At 39.0% G+C, this 25,198-nt stretch overlaps 1 protein-coding gene across 2 annotated transcripts in view; it reads left to right on the top strand.

The window, feature by feature from the left end:
* Positions 1-25,198, top strand: part of THSD7B (thrombospondin type 1 domain containing 7B) — a 284,929-nt gene that overhangs the window by 137,961 nt on the left and 121,770 nt on the right. For both annotated transcript variants that reach the window (XR_012660584.1, XM_075092835.1), the window contains exons 9-12: positions 916-1,150; positions 3,316-3,431; positions 9,877-10,009; positions 11,064-11,167. Coding sequence is in view for 1 of the 2 variants with exons in the window: in XM_075092835.1 (XP_074948936.1) it covers positions 916-1,150; positions 3,316-3,431; positions 9,877-10,009; positions 11,064-11,167 (588 nt within the window). In the remaining variant the exon portion in view is untranslated. The remainder of the gene's footprint in view (positions 1-915; positions 1,151-3,315; positions 3,432-9,876; positions 10,010-11,063; positions 11,168-25,198) is intronic.

The following is a 25,198-nucleotide window of genomic DNA, read 5'->3' as shown; positions in this document are numbered from 1 at the left end:
CCAACACTTCAGTTCTTTCAAAACCTGTAGCACTTTTGCCATGTCATGCATTGCCAGATTCTCCCTCCTGGAAGAGAATGGTTTTGATTTTGGTAATTTTTACCTCTTTCTTCCGAAAATGACAGTGCTTACTGTTACAATTTCACTGTATTACTCCTTAGCTTAAGAGCTACGAACATCTGCTGCTTTTATTGGATAAATTCAGGCTGCTGGCTAGCGTGTTAAAGCTTCTGGGGAGGCTGTTCAAAATCCTGTACTTCGTTGATTTATTACCAGTTGTTGACAAAGTACAGTAGCTTAGCAAAATCTTTGGACACCGTTTTGAAGGATACTGCTTCAGAAAAGTAAAGGCTTCTCATATTCAAAACCTATCTTTCCAGTTTTCCCCCCTTGGTTTGCAGGTATGGGTAGTGTTTGATACATTCTTCCATCAGTATGGTTCAGCACCCTCTACAGCTCGGCTCTTTAAGGCAACGCGTGAATAGAGTCCAAATATTAGAAAGAGATGTTCCTCCTTGGGAAATTAGCAAGGAGAATGAACATAAAAATAATGCTTAATTTGTCTTTAAACCTAATTGCATGTTTGCTGAGCGATACTGGCATTTAAATGGAATCAACTTGGCTGTGTGTAGGAGTATCAATAAGGTAACTCAGAAATATGCTTTGCCTATTTCTGTTTCCATTATGCGTTGGAACACAATTTTATGCAAGGCTAGTTTAATGGGGAAACAATATTTTTGAAGGTTGTTATTGCAGCCATAAAGGTCAACAGCTTTATTTAAGCTTTATTTATTTTTTTTTTTTAAGAGGGTGGGTGGGGGGAAGATATTAAGCAGACCTAACATTTTTGTTTTCCACGTCTTCCTTTTGCCACATGCCGTAAGATAAAATATGGTGTGTTTTTGATTCTCCCAGGTGGAAAAGCCTGTCCTCCTGACCGAGCCCTGCGGGAGCACCGTGCCTGTAATGATCACCCATGTGTGCATTTCTTCTGGGAAACTTCTCCCTGGAGTTCCTGCTCTGAAGACGCGCTGGTAACTGCGCTCAATGCAACCATTAATTGGAGCGGAGAAGCCACTTGTGGAGTGGGCGTACAGACAAGGAAAGTCTTCTGCATGAAGAGCAGTTCTGGCCAGGTCACACCTAAAAGGTATTTAAAGAAATGTTACTATTGATTGTTTGTGGTTACAATATATGACATATGAAGGTGTTTTTCAGCTAGCAAAGGGAATCTGCAGCTTTGAAAATAATTTCATTTCAGGACTAATTCTCCAGCTACTACTCCAGCACTACTATGAAAAGTATACTAATGGGTAACAAAAATGAATAGCTAGACCATTTTTTATTTTCTGTGTAAATCCAAGCAAAATGCATGCTTATAGTGGTGTAGATTTTTTTGCTGTAGCTCCTCTGTTATTCTAATTTACAGTTTTCTGCAGATATTTTTCCTGAAGGACAGGTGTGAGGAAAATATAAAGTACATCTGAATATAACATTCATCAATACATTATTACCAATGCTCTAATAAAATAGAATAAGTAAATAGAATTTGCATTATATTTATACCACAATAAGGCAGAACGATATGTGTGATCTATATCGTTCAGTTGATTTGTGTAGCTTCTATAATGTGATACCAACATGACAGTTATGTATTCCGCAGTACAAATATTCTGAATTTTGCTTTGCTTTACTAAATGAGGAAAATAAGTATCACAGATGTTTTTCCTAATATCAAAAAAATCAAGACATGGCTAATTATTTTTTGCACTGTTAATGAGTCTAGAGACTTGCAACTGAGTTTCATTTCTTATTGTAGCTCTCAAAACAATCCTGTTCATATAAGCAGACTGTGTTGATTTCAGTAAAGTTAATTAAAATTCTTGAGGTTAATGAGATTAATTAAATAAAAGGAAAGAAATCTAGTATTTGTTTATAGCTAGAATCCATTGATATGCTGTAACTTTAACTAATTAAACATATTGTTTATAGAGCTATATAATGTCAAAAATAGTTGTTCCCTCCGCTTTTGAGATGATATGAGGGGAAATGGAACTGAGGGGGGTAAGTAAATATTCACGTGAAGTATGTGAAGAGAAAACCAATTTCAGTGGTTGAAAAATCATGTGAAAAGAAGAGGTTCATGTGCCAAGGACTTCAGAAAGAGGCTGCTCTTGGCTTTGGTGTCACAGCTTCAGTGCTGTGGTGTTCCGCGTGTAATGGAAGTGGCTGGAGCAGAAACGACTGTTGAGCCTTAAAAGAGCTTCTCACTGAACTTGTTTCTGTGGCTGCTGCACTGCATATTGTTCTTATGGTGATAATTGTAATAAAAAATAAAAAAATTTGACCTCTAGAAGTCTTTAGAAAGGTGGTTCTAAGTGAAGGAGTAAAACCTCTGTGTTTCACAGTTACCTCGTTACTGCCCAGAGGGTCTGGGCTGGCCTGGTGCCGGAGGGGAGGGCAGCCCTCCTCGCTGTGGGCACCGGCTCTGCCTATTATGATTTACGTTTGCGTTCATGAAAATGGGTTTGGAACTCCTGTGGTGAAAGTCTGCCATTAATGTGGCTTCAGAAATGGGATACGTTATGGAAATAAATAACCTTTGTGTGTTGGCATACTGCATTTTTTTACGTTTTGCATTTTTCCTGATTTCATGGAGAAAAATTACACCGTATCTGAAGAAGGTGCAAGGCACAGAAAGCCAAATGAAAGTAAAATTTTGCAGAAAAATATTTCAATGTCTTCTGTTAGATAACAGAAATCTGCCCTGTAGGATAATCATGTTTAATGAGAATCCACGTCTCTTTGTATTTATTTTCTTTTAAATTATACCTCTAAGTATCTTGTTACTATCCCAGTAACAGAATCATGACTTTAAGATCTATTTTCTTTCCTAGTAGGGCTTAGTGGCATATTCCTTTTTCAAACGGGGTCATTTTGGGTTGCATGCATTTCTAAGTATTTTTGAGCAATCTTTCTAAATAATAAAAATTTAAAAAGAGCAATTCCCTTTCTTCTCCCCCATTTGAAATGCAAGATCTGCCTGATCCCAGAAAATTATCCCTTTTCCACACTGAATTTTTAAATATCAACTATCTGTGTCTGAAATTTTTATGAGAATATGCATGACACATTTTTCATTTAGGAGTTAAAAATGAATTAAAAAAAAAATCAGAAAATGAGACTTGATATGAGCAGAAGTGATATCTTTGGTATGGCAGTATGCTCAGAGCCCTGTGAGAGTCTTAGGAGTAAAACATTTCCCTGTAGTTTTAATTTTTTTATTAGATTTTATCTTTGCATTTGGGTCGACAGATGTCCGGAGTCCATCAGACCTGAGACAGTGCGGCCGTGTCTCCTCCTCTGCAAGAAAGACTGCATTGTTACGCCTTTCAGTGAGTGGACTCGCTGCCCAACAGCATGTCAGCCTGGTAAGCCTTTAAAAAGAGGTCAGAATTTGTGGGAAAAATTAGAGAATTGGCCTAGAAACGTGCAGTAATTGTAGTTCGTGTCAGTCTAATAATTTTTAGGGCATTCATCTGAATGAATTTTGGACTTGGGGTGTCATTGACACTGGTGTTGTTGGGGGCCTGTGGGATCCTTGAGAGCACATTTGGAGATGTAAGTTCCCTTTGCCTGGGGTAAATTCCTTCTGGGCTTCTGGCTTCAAAGTCAGCAGTCCAAGGCCCTAACATTGTAAGGGTATACAAGGAATTGCTACATTATATGAAATTTATTTGTCTTGACCAGCCTAGATGTACGTACAGGGTTTGTGCAAATAACCCCTGTGCTTTGTGCTTTTTCAAGGACTGTACATTTCTTTGATCTAGTTGGCTAGTTTTTGGACACGAGCAAAGTTCCTTTATAAGGATCTAGTGTCAGTTTTTGTGACAAATTTTTGAGTTTCATTAATTGTTCAGATAAAAGCCTTCTCAGCTGTCAGAATATTTCATTTTTGTTGGTGGCTTCCTTGCCCTTCAAAGATTTTCAGTGGATGCTTTAGCATAGTCCTTGTTAGATTTTACAGGAAAATGAGTTGCTTTCTAAAACAGTGAATCCTGTTTTAATTAGGAATTTATTTTTAGACTTTAAATGAGCTGCCTATGAAGAAGTAGAATAAATTACCTGGTAAATTACTTTGTTTATTAAATAATAGTCTACAATTAAAATGAGAAGAAATTAATTATTTACCCTCCTTGGCAGTGGTATCATTTTAATATAATTCTAAATTAAAACTTCTTAGATTGGGGGAGTTTGCTTTTTCCTAGATCTGTTATTGATATGGCTGCATTGCAAGATTTTTTTTTTTTAATTTGCGTTCTGCAATTAAAACCTCAGCACGGTAATGAAATTTCAAAACTGCTATACATATGTGAGTTTTTAGGGGTTTTGTTTTTTTTTAACAGGAAAGTTGTATTTAATGAAAACAATATACAGATGGTGAATTACTAAGCAGATCAAGCGGGAACAGGTATTGCCTGGCAGATTTAAAATTCAATGTGTACCAGCATAAGATCAGAGCTTAGACAAACATGCAATCACTAAATCAGGTTTACACAGAACTTTACCAGTTAAGCTGTTTGTAGTTTATCTGGGAAAATGCAACCAACTTTACTATCTAACAATAAAAGAGCTGACATTTTCCCTACATTTAAATGTCATCAGACAACAGGCTGTCTTCTGGCGAAGGATTATCTCATACCTCAGAAGTGTAGACAGCGGTGAACTTAGGGCAGTAACAGATGGACGGACAACATAATTCACAAAAGAAGTGCAACTGAATCCAACCACCTGTTGGTGAGGCAGGAACAGGGAGGTTGTTGCAAGTTATTGATTCTCTGCCATTTCAGATACTTAAAGGTGACAACTGTCTGCTGCAGTCTTCTATAATATATCTGTTTTAATGGGTCTTTGAGGATGAATCGAAACAAGAATCAAAGAATCAGTATGGAGGTTTCAGAGTATGAAACGGTTTGAATGAGCAACATGTAGGTTTTCCTCCTCGACACCTGGTGGTGAAGAAGTCCTGGGGAGGTGACTGCTTTCAGCGTGGATGATGTGCTTTCTGGTCTGTCAGCATAGATTTAAAATGAGGAGATGAAAAAAAGAAAACACCTAACAATAAATACCATTTTTCATCTCCCTCCTGAAGAGAGATGGTACCTATGAGTACCTCTCCTCTTCTGGGCAATGGTTGTCCAGGGTGAAGGTTAGAAATTTCACTGGTGTTTAGTTGTCGAAACAAGTTTACGTGAAATGTTGGGTAGTAACTGTCCAATTTATTTCTCCATGCCCTAAATCAGATTTGAAATGAGATGGGGTAAAAGTGGATAAAATACATGGCATGCCTCGATTAGGAATTCCAGTGACCTCTACCTTGTGACAGGCAGTTTCTGTCGAGAATCTGCCACTTCCAGTTCTCATAAACAAACACTCAGCCAGAGTTCGTAAAAGTTAAAGACTTATTCCTTTAAAAGCTCTTATCTGCACAAAAATACTGAAGACGGCTCTGGTTTTGGTGATTAAAATCTCGGAGGATCTGTCCTTATTGTGTGCTCAGAGTCTTGCGTTGACCAGACTCCATCTTTCCATCTGGTCAGGAGCAAAGAGGATGAAGCTGAATGTTTCCAGTAAACACCTGCCAGTGTCTAGGGGGCATTTGGACAATGCCCTTAATAACAGGCGTTAACTTTTGGTCAGGCCCTTGGACCAGATGATCGTTGTAGGTCCCTTCCAACTGAAATATCCTATTCTACAAAAGCTGGACCAGCTATTTTGTCAAGATACAGCAGACTTTACAGTAGTGAGCAAGGACTTTGTCCCTCATCTGACAACGCTGATCCACCTTTCCAAGCCCTGGGCAGGGTACCAGGGAAGCCATGGGGAACAAACGCAGAGGAAGCAAAGATACAAGAGCAAGGGAGGAATGTGAGAAGAGTGGTTTGATAGAAGGAGTTGTATGTGTCTGTAAGGACAGGAGATTGGTGAGACAGGGAGGTGGGAGTGCAAGCAGAGGTAAGGCATCCCGAAAATTCTCAAACAGCATTATCTGAGTTGCAAAGTCAAGGACACAGAAGTTAAGATTCTCTTGAGATCCTGAGGTGTGATTTTTTCAGGAGGGCAAGCAGTCATAGCCATGCTTGAAATCAGCTGAAGTTCGGCTTTGAAAGGACAGTCCTACATAATGCTAATACTCTGGAAAATCAGACTATAGCAATTTTAAATGAGATATAAAAGTTATGTTCATTAACATTTGTAAGGAATGCTGTAGAAAAGCCAATGAGGAAATTCAATTTTGAAAATGGGGTTTGAGTAATGTGCAATAAATGTTGAGGATAATTTAGTTTCTTGAGGTGAAGAAAATTACTGTGGGAAGCTCATTTAGATTTGGTACTGATTAATAGGAAGGAAATGGCTAAGATTCTAATGGTGGTAGATAATTTGAATGAAAATCATCACAAAGTGATAGAGTTCATGATTCTTAGAAGGGAAGGATGGCAATATCAGCAAGACATTTTAAAAAAAGCTAGACTTCAACAAACTCAGGGGAGTTGGTAACTACACCTCTTGGGACATGTTCTATGCAAATGGGAGTGTAGAAGACCTGGAAGCTACCAAGAACGACTGTACAAAGGGCTGAAGCCCAACTGGACTCTACTTTCTATTCTGAAACTATGACAAGAGCAAGTCGGTAGCACAGGCGAGCAAGGTGCGTGTAGGTCTGTATACAACCTGCATGCTCAAGCTTCACACCATGAAGAGAAAACATTGCACACAGCTAGCATCGCCCTGTTTTTAGCTTTTCTCATCAACAGTGTTGTTCAGAAGCTTGTTTCCTTTCTGATTGTCAAATTGTTTCAGAAAAATTAGAAACAAGCATGAAACAGAAGGTGAATTTAAAAATATAGTATAGAATTCAATACTGCAAGTTAAGCTATAGGAGGGTATTAGATAACAAGAATTATATAGATGGATTGGAAGTAAGGGGAAGCTGAATGAAATATTTGTCTGTTACTTACTGAGAAACAAGAGAAACGCAACACAGGGAATGTGTTTCCTGTCTGCAGCCAGGAGAGGAGTGGACTAAAGAATAAGTATTTCAATAAATTACAAGTTCCCCTGTCAATGGGGCTGTGTGAATAGAGAAGAAAGTAATAAAGTAACACCAGAGCATCTAGTGACTCTTCTGGGTGAGGAATTGATAAGTCCTAAGGAACTAACTAAAACTCAGTAATACCAACACAAACCACACCAACCATCCAATCAACACCTTCCCCCCCACCACCACCCCCAACAGAAAGGTCAATCAAATTGTAGATTACTCATCCTAACTTTGTTATGTAGAAAAACACTAGAACAAGTTATTACTCAACATATAAACATTTCAAGAATCAGATTCTGATAAGCTGGCCAGTATGGATTTATTGAGAACAAATAGTGCCCAATAAATTTAATATCTTTTTTTTTTTGACAGCATAGCTACTATAATTAAGGGAAGTGGTAGATTTTTGGCACATTAAACTTTTATCAGGAAGCTGAGGAACAGTGACTTGAATTAAATCACTGTTAAATGGGTACTCAGCTGCTTGAAAAAATTCACAGTGGATATCACTGTGAAAAGAGTCTGTCTCTGTCTTCTTTAATGCCTGCCATCAGTTGTCGATACACATTGATAAGATCTCGTGAGCCTTCTCCTCTTCAGGCTGAAGAGTCTCAGCTTTCTTGGTCTCTTCTTGTGTGTCAAATGCTCCAGTCCCTAACTAGTCTTTGTGGCTGTTCACTGGACTTACTCTAGTATGCCTATGTCCTCCTTCTTCTGGGGAGTCCAGAACTGGACCCAGATGTCTCACCAGTGCTGATGAGAGGGAAAGGATCACCTCCCTCGGCCTGCTGGTGATGCTCTTCCAATGCAGCCCAGGATGCCGTGGCCCTCTTTGCTGCAAGGGCGTACTGCTGCCTCATGGTCAACTTGTCCATCAGGAATCCCATGTCCTTCTCTGCAAAGCTGCTTCGGCTTATAGATGTCCACTATTGATCATCAAACTGGAACATGAGCCAAGGAGAGTCCTACAAAAAACTCTTGTCCCAATTCTATGTGATATTTGTCTGAACAGCTTGTGTGCTTGCATAATAACATCAGTGGATGGTGCAGAGTTGAAAAAGGTAGCAAACATAATAGGCAATATATTAAGTCATATTGAAATCACTGAGAAATTTCTCAAAATATGACTTGAGAAGGAAAAATCAATTGTACAAAGACAGAACGAGAAGTAAAGACCTCAATACTGTCTCAGGCACTTCTGGAGATACAACGGACTACAAAATTAATTGAAGTCAACCATTTGAAATGCTAAAACTCATATTGGGCTTGTAAAACACCAAAGGTGTTACTGTACTGTGGACTGGTGAGCCTGCGGGTGGGATTCCTTGTGTACCGTGTTGTAAGAAAGTGAGTAATGAGAGATGATTAAATGGGATCTATGAAGAACTGTGTTTTCTTAATTTAGAGAGGGGAAGACATAACCGGGATACAAGCCCTTATGATGTCATAAAGGCTATGCATCAGACAGTAGGGATAAAATATTTTGTTTGTTTAGTGCACAGAGAGAAAGAAGGTTTAGCTTAATTACAGCAGCGATGATTTTGGTGAGATTTTAAGAAAAGACTGTGAGGCTTTACAAGTGCTGTATCAGGCAGCTGAAGGGAGACTGTAGGAAGCTGTAGAACTGGCTCAGGTAGTGGCTGTTAAAGAAGCAGGAGGGGGATCCTGCCTCAAGGTAGCAGCTGGGGTGAGCAACCTCCTGTCAGGTCCGAAGACCCTTTGGGGTGATCTCACAGTGATAGCACGTGTGTGAGTGAATGCTTTTATAACTTGGTATTTTTAGAGGCAACCATTTTTATTGGATCTATACTTGTACTTTGTGTTCATGGGGTGACTTTTCCTAAGTTTTCCTTCTAATGCACTGTGACTTTGCTACTGCAGCCCTGGCCTTATCTTGAGCTGGAAAAATAATACTTGTCTAAGTGGACTAATTTATACACCGCTTTCCTGTCTTGGACAAATCTGAAGAAGTCCACTATTGAAAGACTTTTGCCTGGTCTGGAATCCTTTATGGACTTCTGTTGATATGCCTTCTCAGTTTTTTAGCATCTGTTTTTGAAATGTGAGTACAGTACCCAAAGAAGGATTAATGCCATACACAGCAGTTAAATCAGGTCTCAGTTTGTACTTACCACTTTTGCAGCCAAGGATTGGGTTTATTTTACCTATAGAGATATATAGATAAATCTTATCGTTGTCTTTCATGCTGCATTCTGTACTGTAGATTTTGTGAACTGTGTTTCCAGATCGACTGATCTTGCATTGACTCTGGTTAAGTAAAGAGTTAGCCTCTGTTGGTTCCAATGGTTTTCCTATCAGGAAGTTATCTATAATTTCTAGACCCAAAAAGATGGATTACTGGTAGTAATCTGAGACCACCTGAATGTGTTTTCAGAAACAAAGTATTCCGTTATGACAGTTTGACTTTTTTTTTTTACTTTTTATTCTTTTCTCCTGTTCAGGTGTTTAAGTATTTGCTCACACTTTCTCGTCTGATTTGTTATTCTGTTAAATAGATGTTTTTTGATGCATCTCTTAGGCTGTTGATTTATCAACCTTCCAGGTGCTGTTCTGCTGAATTACTGGTAATTTTAAAGCAAGTAATGGTGCCTTCGATCCAACGTACCATTCCCTGCCTTCTTTGGGTAGTGCCAGAGTGCTCATGAATTCAAAATATAAATCAAATGCAAAGCATGTTTTTAACCAAGGTGGCGAGATCACTAATTCAGGGTGCCAACTGTGTCTGGAAGGCAATTTTTGTCTTTATTTTACAGGCAATGCCACTGCAGTTAAGCAGTCCCGGTATAGGATTATTGTTCAGGATGCTGCCAATGGGGGACAGGCATGCCCGGACACCTTGTATGAGGAAAGAGAATGTGAAGATATTCCCATCTGTCCAGTGTATAGGTAAAAAGTGTTAGCTTGGAATCAGTCTCTTGCTAGTGGGTTTCCACTTCTCCAGAAATCACTTGATTGTCCTGCACAGTTTTCACCAGAAAATGAAATAAAACTGGAAAATGCGGAGTTATAAACAAATAACAATGTGTGAACCACAAACCTTGCAAAATGTGTAGAAGTAGATTTCAAATTGGAGATTTCAGTAGATCTGGCATCATCAGAACAAGAACCAATAGACACAGCTCCTAGAAATGGTAACCTCAGGGTTTGATGTGTTTGAGGAAGCTATTACTGGGAACTTCCCCCATAATGTACCTAAAAATCAACGTAAGCTATTTTGGGACCACAAGCATTCAACTGCCTTAGTCATAATTGTATGCTTATTGCAGAAACTCTTGTCTTTTCCCCTGTCTTTTCCTCCTTCCAGTGAATAATATGCACTTTAAAAAATTCTGATTAGACAAATAGTACAATAGGGCAATTACTCAGTGTTCTTCATTAAAATTCTGTGACCCATCTGTTATACAATATTAATAAATAGAAAAGCATTATGTCTTTGTATATAAATCTTCAGCCTGCACATCCTGTAGGACATGGTCTCAGGGCAGAGCGGGGAGCTGAAGGCAGTGCCGCAGCAGGAGCCACACCACTGAGCTCTGCCTGGCTCCGTACCGCATAGCTGCTTTCTCATGTTCTTGACTGACATGCATCCTGGCTTGGAGAGCAGATTGGGTACAGCACCAGTTGTGTGAGGATGGGCTTGCAGCAGGAGAGCCTGATTTCAAAGCCTACTGAAGATGTTTCCTGTGTATTTTCATGTGACTTTGAATTGTGCCCTACAAAAATGAGAAAGGGAAACATGGTTGGAGGGTGATATGGCTTTCTAGAAGGTGAACTTTGCATCTGAATTCCAGTTCACAGAGCTTGTTTGAGGAGTAATTACAGCTTTTTGACTCTGTTTTTCCTTACGTCTCCACAGTATATCATCATTTGTAACTGAATTTTTTGCCTGGACATGTTTTCTAGTTTTAAGCACTGAATTGTTAACCATTTCCTCTCACAGGTGGAAGACACACCAGTGGAGTCACTGTGTGCTGGTGCCGCATTGGGTGACACAGGGTGTGCCGGGACATAGTGAGGCGTGTGGACATGGTTTGCGGTCAAGGGGTAAGCTTTCTGCATCCAGCCTCCAAATATTTCAGGTGTTGGAGGGTGACTTTCCAGTAGGGTCTTTACTCTTTTATGGTAGCTAATTTGGAACCTTGAAGTGTTTTGGGAAGTGGAGCCATTGTACAGTTTTGCTGCTGTGCTGGATGTTAAAGTACCGGTAGCGTGATAGTATGCTTGCAGCATAGGAGGGGATGTATGCTGGGCATTGAGGTATCTTTAAAGTAACCTGCTCCTCTGCCTAAAGATGAAGCATGTGGGCTTTAAAAGAGCTATCTATCTATAGATGTCTATGAAGTAATCCATTCTTGGTGCTAAAAGTGGAAAGGATATTTTCTTGTGATTTCACATTTTACTAATAATTTCCCTGAGTCCTGATTTTCATTAAGACTATTAGAGAAGTTCAGCGTGGGTAAAGGCTTTGGGCTCCTGCCCTTGGCATGATTAAGCACTTGGACAATACAGTGATCCCTTTGTCTGAATAAAGGTGCTGGAGAAGAATTTTCACTATTCAGAGTATATGATCAGAGTCTGTAGTGGTTCCTGCAGATGGCTGGAGATTTGGCTGTTATCAGTTTCCTGGGAAATCTAATGAAACCTTTAACAAAAGGTTATTTTTATTGAAAAAAAATACTATACAGGTACGCTAACTGAAGAAACTTGACATAATAATTTACTCCTTCACAAGGGTGGAAACTGTTCTTCAAAGATGAAGTGAATTTCTTACATAATCTGGAAACAAAGGGAAAGAAAGAAAAGCCCTGACAGTATGTGGGCTGTATCTGAAAGAAGAAATGCATTTTAAACTAAAGCTCAAAGGAGTAAATATCTTTAACTAGGTTTTGACCACAAGCCTTTCTGCAAGGTTTTCAGAGAGGTCTGTAAATTGAGGTGTCCTAAAATGTATTCCTCAATCTCATGTGAGGGGAAGGTAATCTTTATGCTCCAGTAGGTGCATGAACTTTGTATTAATCTTACTCTGACAGAATTTGAAGTATAACAGAAGAGTATCACACTTATTTTTGCTCTGTGGAGACTAGTCCAACAATTACATAGGCTATGTGCTGTTCTGGGGTAATCATGGGAAAGGAGTCCCATAGCCTGGTGGGTTTAAGCAAAATTTATTTCAGTGCTATGTGCAGTTTTTGTAATTAACTGTGGTTTTTGTAATGGCTTTGGTTTTCATAAGTACATGTAGTGATAGAACCAATCTGCTAGGTATTACTGAGGATGAGTGAGGTTTCAGGAAAATGAGTTCTCAGGTGAAACTCGTGCAAGAAGATTTTCAAGATGTTTCCTACAAACAAGGGGAGGGATCTCTGTGGAGAAGGCAGCTGAGACCAAGCTGCTAACTCTGACCTTACTGCTTCCAAAAAACAAGCTGCTAGATTTTCAGTGATTCTGTATCTTACCTATAGAAGTGTTTAGTAAGGGAAACTTTCATAAAGCTGCTGTTAATACCCCCACCTTGGTGCTATGTGAGCTCTTCAAGAGGAGCTAGCATGTGTGAAGAGGTGCTGTGTCACCATATTGTCAGGGAGTAGCCATTTAGCCAAGGGTTGCTTTTGCTTACGTGCCTTGCCGGGTCTTTTCAGCTTGTAGACCTTGACAGTGGAGGACTTCTGATCCTCTCATTCTTCACCATGAAGAAGGTCTTTGGAGATATTTTTGAAAAAAAACGTGTGAGGTGAGGCTGGGGGTTTGGGTTTGTTCAGCCTGGAAAAGTGTCTAATGGGAGTGGAGTTCACAGAGAAGATGGAGCCATACTCTTCCCAGACATGTACAGTCATAGGCTGGAGTGAGGAAAGTTCCCAGATTGCCCTGAGAGACTGTGGATTCCTTGGAGATACTGAAAAATTAACTGAATAAGGTCTTGAGCAGCCCTTTCTAACTTTGAGGTCAGTCACACTTAGAGCAGGCATTGGACCTTCAGGCGTCCCTTCTGTTCTGAATTGTATTGTACGATTCTGTGAGTCTGTGGGTCGTTTCTGGGGAATCTGTGCCATCAGCGGAAGAATGCCAGGTATTATAAATAGATGCTTTCCTGCAATGTTCAGGCATCCTACAAACAAGTTTGCATTCAAGGTGTCGCCACCACTCCACACAGTAATTGGCTTGCATAATGTGTCAGCGTCTTTAGCCAGTAAGTGCTTATTCTCCAAAGAGTATTTATATGAATTTGCCCAGTTTATTTTTTACCATGTAACAGCAATTACCCTTTCACCACTGAAGATAATCAGTCTTGCTGTTCCTTCGAGCATCCATTTTTAGATTTTTTTTTTCTTTTGCTGTCTATATTCTGACTGTCATGTACATAAGATTCCAGTTTTCAGTGACTATTGTATCTAACCAATTATATAAGAGCATTGAATTAATATAAATTATTGCTAGGGAAAGGAAGCGTATGTTTATGTGTACCTATTTAGAACAATGACTGTGCTGAAGGAAGGTGAAGTCTGAAATGACTTTCAAGGTCCATTCTTTCTCTAGGCTAGATTCTGAGATAGATACTTAGAGATCTTGTTCCATAAGTGTTTCCCCTGAAATTGTGTGTAAATGTACTATGTAACATGCAGAAGATATCAGAATTTGTCTCTGAATAATAAGCAGAATAGCCAGAGATGACGGTTGTCTGATGATGCAGTTTTCACGGCTTTATCTTGGAATAATATTATACTAATTACAACGGCCTTTCATTTCATATATCAGCTTCAGTGGACTAACTCATTCAGAAAACAATCATGCAGGTAAGAGAAAGGTAGCATTTAGAGCTAAGAAATATAGTTGTTATTTAAACTTCATTAAGGCATGATTTGCAAAATGCCCCTGAGATAGGGTACTTGAGAGTAAAACAGGGTGGGGATGTTACTGGTGTTTGACAGTGACATAGACAACATTTCTAACAGTAAATGAAGAGCTTTACAAGCTTTTCTATTGCTATATAGCTGTCATTTTCCTCGACAAGTGACTAATTTACTAGGAGGTGTCAAGACTGTGAGAAAATTGCTTCTGCTTTGGATGCCCTTCAGTGACTTTACTGTTCTCTGATGTTTGTGATGGAGGATCCTTCAGAAATGACCTCTCCCTTCAGTGCTGACATGAGCGGCCACCTTAGACATTTACATTTTGGGGGGAAAAATGTGTTGCTCATTACAAGGGATTCTTAAGGTTTAATTAGTGGATGGGAAGCCTGTTTTAAGCAAGTGTCTTTGAAGGCTGCTTCAAAAGCCATTGATAAAGTAAATAAACACGTATTAAAGACCAGACTGATGTAATGAGAGTCCGCTTTAAAAAACAGTCTTGGAAATAAACTGACAACATGGTTATGAAAAAAGTAGTTACTTTCCAAAAGCAAGGAGAAGCTGCAGCAATGGAACATGTCATGTCTTATTTCTCCTGCTACTTTGTAACTGTGAGTCATTTGGGGGATTTGACCATATATCCCTGTATTAACAAGACAGTAAGTCCATCTCAGAGCTGTAGCTCCCCATCACAAGAACACAGAAATGCTGTGACCCAGAGCAACAAATATTCTTAGAGAATAATTTATTGATTTATGTACAGGAAAACAACAACAAACCCACCAATGCAGTAACAAGAAACTACTCTCTGCTTTGGAGAAGCGCAGTCTCCCTGGCGCGCCTGAGGTCACGGGATGGATCGATACTGGATAGCCTCATTGTGCATTTCAGTAGAATATATTTTTTGGTATGCTCTTCTGTCAGGCCACGTATGATGTATTTCTTTCCTTCTTTAACCGGGTTGTAAATTCACACCACGTGGATTTTGCTAAGATGGTTGGTGTTAAATATAATCCGTTTCAGTTGAAAAGTTGATGTATGAATTGACAGTGAAAAAGTAGAATGCAGGCAGCACCGGACTTAAGCAATTTAAGATTCCTGTCTCCTTCAGTGCAGGTTTCTGGCTCTTGCTCTGGAGCTTCCTGATAGCTGTAGTGATATTGCAGACAAGACTCGTTTTAGACTGCGATGCAGATCAAAAACTTATCATTATGAGAACAAAAATTGTAACAATCTGCTATCTAAGTTTTCTGAGTGTGTCTAAATGCAGTGATTGGTCCAGTAAAATCTAATGTAAAATGTAGGCAAAACTGTGATTGCAAACATAATCTACAATAAGTTAGTGACTAAGTTAACGTGTTCCACAATAAGCAAGGTGAAAGGATGAATTTTGATATTACCTGTTAACATTGCATCTACAAAGATATTTCAAACAGGCATCCTTTAGCTGTATTATCTGGTGTATTATCAATCTGTAACACAGTAATGGCCATATACATTACTGTTGTTTCTGCTGAAATTAATTTATGGTAACCTATTTATAATGAGATGTGCCATCAAAAAAGCATCAGTGTTACCATGATTTTTGTTCATAAGATAGTCACTCAACAGTTCTTATTCCCTGTTTTGTAGGTAGTTAATATAACTGCTGATTAGCTAAATTAACAGATGCATTCATTGTGATTTGAGTTGCAGAATGCTTTTGCACAGAATTACCAATTTCAGGAGGTACATATTAGAATTCTTTTATAACTTACAGGCTAGAGGCGATGTGGTGACCTAAAGTTTACAATTAATACATTTATGACAGTGAATGTGGTGAAGACACGAACTGCTTCAGTTAGATGGTGGTATTTTATGAGCAGTACTTTGTGGTGCAGTCCTGTGTATAAATCTGTCCAGCTGGTAACACCTTACATTACCTATCATCAGCAGCTCCCTCCGTTATTAGCTTTGCCTGGTAGGACACTGGCAACTTGAGCCTTATTCTGAGTGATGCTGGGGGTTCGTTAGGTTTGTCAGTGTTTTTTCTGATGATGCTGGTCTAGGGACCCACTGGTAATGGGTGGTTGTGGGGACACAAGTAGGAGCACAGTGAGCTGAACTTGAGTGGTCCCAGCCAGCATCACTGTCTGGAAGATGGTAGCATTAGTAGCAAATAGTAGAGGGAAGAATAATTACCAGGGTAAGGACAGGTGCAGAGTCTTGCTTGTGATATGTTTGAAAGGAAAGTTTGTGAAGCGAAGTCTGTCTAGGATTGGGATTGCGGTTCACAGGGTGGCCCTTCCAGGATGGAGAGTCTTGGCCTGTTGTCAGCCACATCTGCCCAGGGCTTCGCCAACGCTTTACAGATGTAGCAGCTCTAAGTCATATTGCAAATTGATAAAGTACGTGTTATCTGTATTGTTATTTTCTTGTCACTGATAATGCGATTTTTAGCTTATAAACACATGCAGAGTAATTAGGTAATAAGAAACAACCAAACCAGAATTGATTTGCTATTATTTGTTCTTGGTACTTTGATTTCTTCCCTTGACAAGGCAGTGGGCCGGAGGTTAGGCAATAAAGTAAGTGGAAAGCAGCACAGATAATGTTCTCTTGACTTTAGGAAGGCATTGAGCCCAGCCCAACATGACAGTTTCCCATGTGCAATAAGAAAGTATGACCTAGAGAAATGCAGGGTGAGAGGTGACTGTGCAACTTGTTGAAAAAACACAGTCAAAGCTCTGTTATCAGTTGTTTGTTGTCAACCGGGAATGCCATTTCAGATGGCTTCCCATGGGGCATGCGTACTCTTCAGTATTTTCACTGACAGTGTATATAATGAAATACAGAGTCCATCTATAACACATCTGGGTATTTGCAAATTGTGAGTACTTTGAAGGGTGGGCCAAAAATACAATTTGGATAGGTTTGAGCGTGCTCTGAAATCAGAAGAGTGAAATTTTCATTAAAGAAAAAAACGTGCAGCACTCATGCTATGTGTAATGATGGGTCGTGGTATTGAAGAAGTAAGTCTGGAATTAAGAGTTATGGACTATGTGTTAGCAGCATTATACTGTTGTAAAAAATGTACATTATAAAAACTCGTACTTTACCTTTTTCTTCTGATCGCCAAGTTCCTGAAATTTATTCTTCTGCTTCCTAAAACAGAACATTTTTAATACGTAATCCTCCCTTTTATTTTTGTCCCATAACACTTTCTGCCACTGTAAATAATGACAAAAAATTAAGGTCAAATAAAAATGTCAAAACTGTCTCATGAGTCATTCCAATTCCTGGTTTGCCCACAAATTCAGAATAGATTAGGAATCCTTTTTCAAAATACCCAGATTTCATTAACAGAAACAAATAAGGTATTTAGGAGTCTAAGCTCTGGCGAATATTGGTGAACAAATTAAAATCTCTTGAACTTAACGGAAGTTTACCCTTGATTTTACATTTAAATCTTATCTTCAGTCTTGGTGAACTGTGTATATCTGCGCACGTGAGTTTGTAATTTGAGAGTTTTATCACTGCAGTATGAATGTTTTGTTAAATGAGTCTGGATTGTTTGTGTCTTATTTCTATCAGTTTACCTATAGGCTTTGATCTTTAAATTGTTTCCCAAAGCCTGGGTTTAATTGGGGATTTGATAGTAGATTAGCTTAATGAAAAAAAATGTGTGACAGTGTTCCACAAAGAGGAAAACAAGGTAAAATTAAGGAGGAGGAGACAAAAGTACAATACTAATGTCATATATGCATGTATGCATTCTTAGCCTTTCCTGCACCAGGGGAACAAGGAAGGTATCCTCTCCCAGACAGGTTTTCTGTGGGATTTATTTCAGTTTTGGAACATTAGAATTGGCTGGGAGCAGGAGGAGAGGGGAAGGACAGATGAGGCTATGTGAGATGTGATGGATCAATCTCTCTGAGCATTTCGTGGCTGCCTTTGAGATTCCTGCAGTTTAATTTATGAGAAATAAAATCACCTGCTTGTATAGAAATCATCCTGAGCCAATTTCATAAAACCTGGCGGCGTAGCAGAGTTGTCTATGTAAATATGTGCATGGCTATACTGGAGTCTGCAGCTAGGTACTGGTTTGGGGAATGGAAATTCGTCCTTGTATTGTATTACATCCCACTGATCTCCAGGTAATGTGTTCCTGTAGACCAATTTTTCTTCCCTTGGGTCTTAGTTGATAGGACAAGGGGAAGAAAGATTGATACTGATTTTCCAGTGGCAGTTCGTTCACAAAAGAATGATGGTGGACTACCCTCCTTTTTTTTCATGGGAAATGTCAGCAGGCATCACAAGATGCTTAAAACAGTGCTACTATATTTCAGTCTGGGTCCGGCCTGACTTCCACCTCAGGTATAGCTTCTGTAAGAGTATTTCACAGGCAGTAGGAGAATTGGCATGACACTACTTTTTAGACGCTAACTAATAGCAAGAGAGACTCCAACTCATTTCTGTCACTGTAGCCTTATGCCAACAACATAAAAATTGAAGAGACTCTTAGAGAATTTGTCCTGACAGCAATCTACAGTGCAACGTTTTATCCAAAGGCAACTCAGTAATCTGTAGACTTTCTGTAAAATAAAGATGACGAAGACTGCTTCAGATAAATTACTTATATTCAATTTCCTTCAAAGACAGGATAGTATATTCCATTCTGTAGAAGGAAATAAGCAGGTATTCTAGCTTAACTATATGCTGTTCCTATTTGATACATAAAACAAATATCAGGATCTTAGTACCACATGCAGCATTTGTTTTCTGGGTGTGGGGGGGAAGACTTGATCAAGTCTTTTGAAGCCAGAAGGCATAAACACTGAAAATGTACACTACAAGCATGTACCAATAGAGGGATTGTTGAAAGATCAAAATAATGAGAAGTAAAGCAGAGGAACATCAAAGCTTTCCAGGCTATGTATTTCTGCCTTGATTAGGAGGAAGGAGGGAAGAAGGGGGGAAAGAAGGTTTTAGATCAATAGCAAATGGCCTGATCACCTCAAAGTCAAAGGCAGCACCATCCAAATGTGTACAATTTACAGGAATTGCTAGAGCATCTCAATCATAAAAGTCCCAAATGATCTGACAGTACTCATACCATATTTAACAGGTACACAGAGACAGTTGAGATCATCTTATCTGAAGGAAACTCCTTTTTAAATGTAAGGGTAGACAGATTTTTATTTTGTCTTTCATCCCTCTGATTAAGTTCAGCTCTCTTTGGTCCTCCTAAGATTTCTTTCATCTAGTGTGTAGTCTGTATGATCTAAGCAACTATCGTTGGTCAGAGTCGGTTTTGGGGTCCTTTTTTAAATGATGGATTGTCATTAAACAGAGTATAATAGATGAAAGAGCTCCAAGGAGAACCAAACTGGGCTGAGACTTACTCAGGAGGATGAAAGACATAATGAGAAACATAATGAAGAGCAATCTCTCCCTAAAACTGGAGACAGGCCCTTACAATTATGACTTGTTTTTAGCACCAGCTTCCAGCAATTTAAAATCTGAGTTATGAACAGTTGATTCAGACTTTTCATAGAAATCTGAGAAATGTTTGTTATGTGAACAGTAGGCCTGGGTGGTCATGCTTCATGGTTTGCAGGAAGGATGTTATAAACGGTAACATTAATTGTTTCTGTGGCCACAGGTGGGTTGTAATTAGACCCGATCACACAGCCTCATGTGCTCTGTATCAGAAATACCGGAGCCATTTCATCCTAAAACAGTGTTTTGTTAACTTAGAACCTGGAACATGAGGGTTTATAATCCTTAATATTTTATATGCTCTCAGATAACTGTCACTGTAACTAGCTATAAAAATACCTGATTTTCTTCATGTTCTTCCTAACCTTTTGGCCTCTGCTTCTGTTTGGCATACCTCAGTTCTATGGGTTAGCCCTGCAGTGAGTAAACTGTTTTAATTTTTTGATGATTTTCAATTTAATTGAAACATCCTTTGTTCTTAAGGCATTTGAGTCCTGTTTAGTTTCCTTTCTGTTTGCTATTTTATGTAACACTTTCTTGTCCCTCTTGTTCACCTCTCCATGTTGCAGGCAGTCCCATTCAGTACTGATTTAGATCTACCTTTGCTTTTATAAAATTTTAATTTCCTCCTTGTCACAGTTGTGCCGTTTACAAATCCAAAGATAATTCATGCCAAAGCTGCTGTGGTTCATAGGGAAATTGTTACAAATTTATCTGAGCAGAGCAGGATAAGATCCAGGGTGTCTGGAAAATGGCCTTAAGGGGAACCTTTATTCAAATGAACAGTTCAAATGGGAAGCCTTGAAGCATGAACAGGTTGCCCAAAGAGGTGGTGGATGCCCCATCCCTAGAAACTTTCAAGATCAGGCTGGATGGGGCTCTAAGCAACCTGATCTTGTTGGAGATGTCCCTGCTCACTGCAGGGGGTTGGACTAGATGAGCTCTGAAGGTCCCTTCCAAACCCTTCTATGAATCTATGATGACCAAAAATAAGCAAGCTTATTAATAACCTTTTATACTCTTAGTTGTTGGGAAAGCATCAGAGATTATATTCTCCAAATCTTTGCCAGAATGACTTCTTCCTTGATCATAATGATATCAGCCAAGTGGTATACCAAATTCTGAGAAACTCCAGAGATGTTAACTGGAAGGATAAAGACCAGTCATTTACTCTTATAGTACAATAGTACCAAAGGAACTTAGTTTGATATTTATTTTACGTAGCTGAAGAAATGGGTGGTTCTAGGTTGAAATGCTGATCCTGCTTAAGTCAATGAAATATTAAGGGACTCTGTCAGTTCTTTGGAACACTGTCCCCCCCCAAAAAAGGCTCCAACAAACAACGAAAACCAACTGTTGCTGAAAGGAGAAAGGGAGATGTTGAAAGGAACGCAGGATTTTATTTATACCAGATACTGTTCACTGTCAGACTGCTAAAGTTTGGCCTGCCTGGGGAATTTCCTTCAGAGGAGCTTGGTAAAACTTGTAGTTTGTGTTTTCCCTTATTCTGCATTAGAAACACTTCTTATTGGAAATTATTGAGTCAGGTTTCTTTGAATAATTAAGCATTAATACTCCACATGAATATTAGCATCCTAAATGGCAGAGCTCATCAGCGTGGCTTACTGTAAATCTTCAGGCAGAAGATTTGTTAAACGTGACATGCGACAAAGGTGCAAAAGGAATCCTGATGTCATGTTCGTTGAATCTGAATTTGTGTATTTATGTTACCCCAATAGCTTTATGTCTCCCGTAGAGGTTTTAGACATGAGTTTTCAATTTCAAAATAAATTAATAACCTTGTCTCAAACTATCTTTCAAAATTCTCAACATCTTTCTTTCAAACAGGTGTGCTAAAGTGACAGTAGAGTAACTGGAAGTGACAGGGATACTTATGAAGTGCTTGCACTTCTGAGAGTACATCGGGTAACTGTGAAATGGTCAATATTGCATTTGCTTTACATGTCCAGCGGTGCTCTTTTCTGTTGGCTCCATTTCTAAATGTGGTCAGAAATAGTAAAAATACTGAGCAGGGTGTTTTTTGCACTTTCTAAAACAGTCCGATGATTGTAGCAGTAATACTTCCAAGCATTTTTCCTGTTGGAAACACCCCTTCTCCCCTTTCATTAACAGTATGGTCATTGATTTGCGTCTCAAAAAACTCAGGAGAAGATTCCATCTATTTTATATTGTAATAAATCAAGAGAAACTTCATCCAAAAAATTGGAATTCCACTGGAATAAAATTACTACACAAGAAAAAGCTATCTCTATACTTTGATGGCAATAGATAGTAATGAAAAAACTGTCACCTTCTAACAAAGATTTTTCTAAAGTCAATTTTTTTCCTAGCACCCCCTGGTTTTGCCTGGTGCGTGCATCATTTATTAAAGGTTTGCTGATATTGGCTTTGTGAAATAAGGAAAGTTTGGAATAATATATTCTGTTATTTGACAGAGTTTTCCCAAAATAGGGTATTTTGTAATGTCAAATTTGGGTCTTGCATGTGAAGCCTTGTAGCAGATGTGACTTTTTACCACTTTCTGGTCAATTCTAACATCAGTACTGTTGTTCCTTCATGACAGTTCACTGAAGTTTTGGTCCTGCAATCATATATTTGTTCTCTTTGTTATGTGCCCCAAGGCGATTGAAATTTCTTTGAGTTATCTTTTTTCTACTCTTGGATATTAACTTTCTGCATCTTTGCTTATCCTGGTCTTTGTGTTGGCAAAAGAAATGCCTAAACTAGAGGTATGCAATATGGGTGAAATCTAACTGACCTATTAAAATGTAATAGGCTTGCCAAAGGCTGTTTACTTCAGCATTTGTTTAATTCAGGGGGAAGTAGACCAACATGTCATACAATCATAGAATCGTTAAGGTTGGAAAAGACCCTTAAGATCATCGAGTCCAACCGCTAACCTATCACTGCCAAGCCCACCACTAAACCATATCCTCAAGCACCACGACTACCCTTCTTTTAAATACCTCCAGGGATGGAGACTCCACCACCTCCCTGGGCAGCCTGTTCCAATGCTTGACAACCCTTTCGGTGAAGAAGTTTTTCCTAATATCCAACCTAAACTTCCCCTGGTGCAGCTTGAGGCCATTTCCTCTCATCCTATCGCTTGTTACTAGGGAGAAGAGACCAACCCCCACCTCACTACAGCCTCCTGTCAGGCAGTTGCAGAGAGTGACAAGGTCTCCCCTCAGCCTCCTCTTCTCCAGGCTAAACCCCCCCAGCTCCCTCAGCTGCTCCTCATAACACTTGTTCTCTAGACCCTTCCCCAGCTCCGTTGCCCTTCTCTGGACACGCTCCAGCACCTCAATGTCCTTCTTGTAGTGAGGAGCCCAAAACCTCAGGGGGGATGTATGACGTGAGAGGGCAGCACTCCCAGCCACTGCTGTGTGATATAAATATACGGGCTTCTACAACCTCTGCCCTTGCTGACCACTAGCTTTGCTGCTGGCTTATTCCTCATGCTCTGGGAGGACATTTTAGTAATATTTGAATAAATCAAGCCAAAATTGGTCTGGAGAACTGAGCAGCTACATGCAGTCGTGAACTCTTGAGTTTGCAGGGTTTAGCTCTTCTGTTGCATTTTAACCCCCTGGAGCATGTGATATGGTCATGGCAGATATCATTCGGTGCACATTGGGGAATTTGTGGAGCAAATCGGAGGTACTGTGTTTGTGAGAAGTTGCTTTGACCAGCAGGTGCTTTTTCAGTACCACTTTGCAAGGATCAGTTAGTGGAGCACATAAAAATCACTGCCTGCAAGATGGATGGGTTTTGTGTGGGCTACGTTGCTGGTGAAGTTCCATGTAAGCAAACCTCCAAACAAACAGGGAATACATTTGTGTTTTAAAATATATAGATATCTTCAGTGCCTAGTTTCATGGTGTATAAATTTTCATGTAATCTAAGCACATCTGCTCATAATAATTAACTTCTGTGGTGTATGAAAGGAAAAGCTACATCAGCTCTATGGAATGACGAGGTGGATTGCTTTCTATCTGTTCATCATAATGATTAATTGTAGCATTTATAGGAAGATGGCTGCTTTTTATTCATTTTTGTTTTTAGATCATATATCTTGCCTTTTTTTTAAGCTTATTTAAATGTAAATACTCTGCAAATCCGGTATGAAAGCATAAACTTTCCAATTTTTAGTGCTTTGATGAGAAACAGGGCAAAATATGTCTCTGCTTAAGTTGTCTTATCTGAAGACTTTAAAAGATTCCTGCCTATCCTAGTGAGATGAATTTCATAGGTAAATGTAAATTTTAAAAGTATCCATGAAAGAAATTTAGAAGGATTATGGAATTTCATTTGACCCTGAGAGCTGGTGTTTCCAAGGGGCAAACCTAATAATAATGAGACGTATTAGCAATTTGCAGTTGGTCCCGAGGTTTTGCAAGTATTAAATATTTACGATGAGTCAAATAGTCATCTGATGTGTTTCCAGAAGTTAAATCCACTTAATTCTTGGGCTTCAGTTCAGTAAAATTTGGGTATGTGCTTTGTGGAATGTAAGCTTTCAGGTTTGCAGTAGAAGTGATGGATAGACAAGTACAGCTATCAATTAGCGCTGACCTGTCAAGTAGGTTGGTCAGGGAGCCCAAAGATCCTGTTGTATCTTCTCCCAGTGCACTCATCATCATCTTCCATTACTTGAAAACAAGTTAATTTGTGTTATATAGACGGGGGTCAGCCACAGGTTTTAATTGGTGTTGAATTTGCACAGTAAGAATGGTGGAAGCAAAAGAAACGACGTATGGAGAGCATTTATTGAACAAAAGTCTGAAACTCAGGTAAAGTTGCAGGAGGTGTGTACAGAATTTAGCCTACTATTTAAAAATCTTTCTGGGTTCCTCAAATTGTATTGATTAAATTATAAACAAAGTACTTTCTTGAAATCTCATGGTGACTTGGCATAAACTCCCTGATTGAATTACACTGCAAACAGATCACTGTAGGGAAAATGTCTTTGCCAGTTACAGTTAAATCTTTTTTTTTTTTAAGGGTTTCTTATTAAAAATTCCATCCCAGGATTTTCTCAGAAGATAAACTAGACTCAACAAAGAAGTTAATGCAAAAATAAGCTATTGCAATGGCATCAGTGAACAGATACAATAAGCAAATAGGCAATTTGCAGATAGAGAGTCAACATCCTATGAAATGTTTATAAAGGTAATATTTAAGATCTCATAAAATCTAATTGTATGCAGATACAATAACAGAACCAGTGGTGAATCAGGTCCGGAGAGAATCATAAAGCAAAAGGCTCTATTCTGTTTCAGAGGCTTCCTTTAGTGCTAAGCATACTAGATGTTTTTATGGCAACTCCACCCAATCTTTGCTTACCCAGTTACTCATGGTTAGAGTGCGCACATATGAATCAAACTGCTAAAGGCAAGTGCTTTTTGATGCAATATAATTTAATTATTAAGAAAGTAATTTGATTGTCATTTAGGATTCACGGTGCTGAACATTTTTAGGATTTTTGTCCTCAAGGAAACAAGCTATTCTTAAATGAGGGTACCGTTCTTCACTTTTTTCCCAGAGTCCATCAATCTATTACAGAAAGAAAGTTAATGCATTTAACTGTTTGCTGTTGTTGTTGTTTGTTTTCTTTTGTTATCTGTGGTGGTTGTTGTTATCTGCTGGATAATTATTTGTTCCAACATTTTTGTGCAAATCAAAAGTAAGCTGATGGGCCTGTATTTCCGTACCCCTCATCTTAAAT

Source organism: Phalacrocorax aristotelis, chromosome 5 (genome assembly GCF_949628215.1).
Source record: "Phalacrocorax aristotelis chromosome 5, bGulAri2.1, whole genome shotgun sequence".
Classification (NCBI taxonomy): domain Eukaryota; kingdom Metazoa; phylum Chordata; class Aves; order Suliformes; family Phalacrocoracidae; genus Phalacrocorax; species Phalacrocorax aristotelis.
The sequence above is the reverse complement of the archived record's forward strand: the minus strand, read 5'-3'. Positions and strand labels throughout refer to the sequence as shown.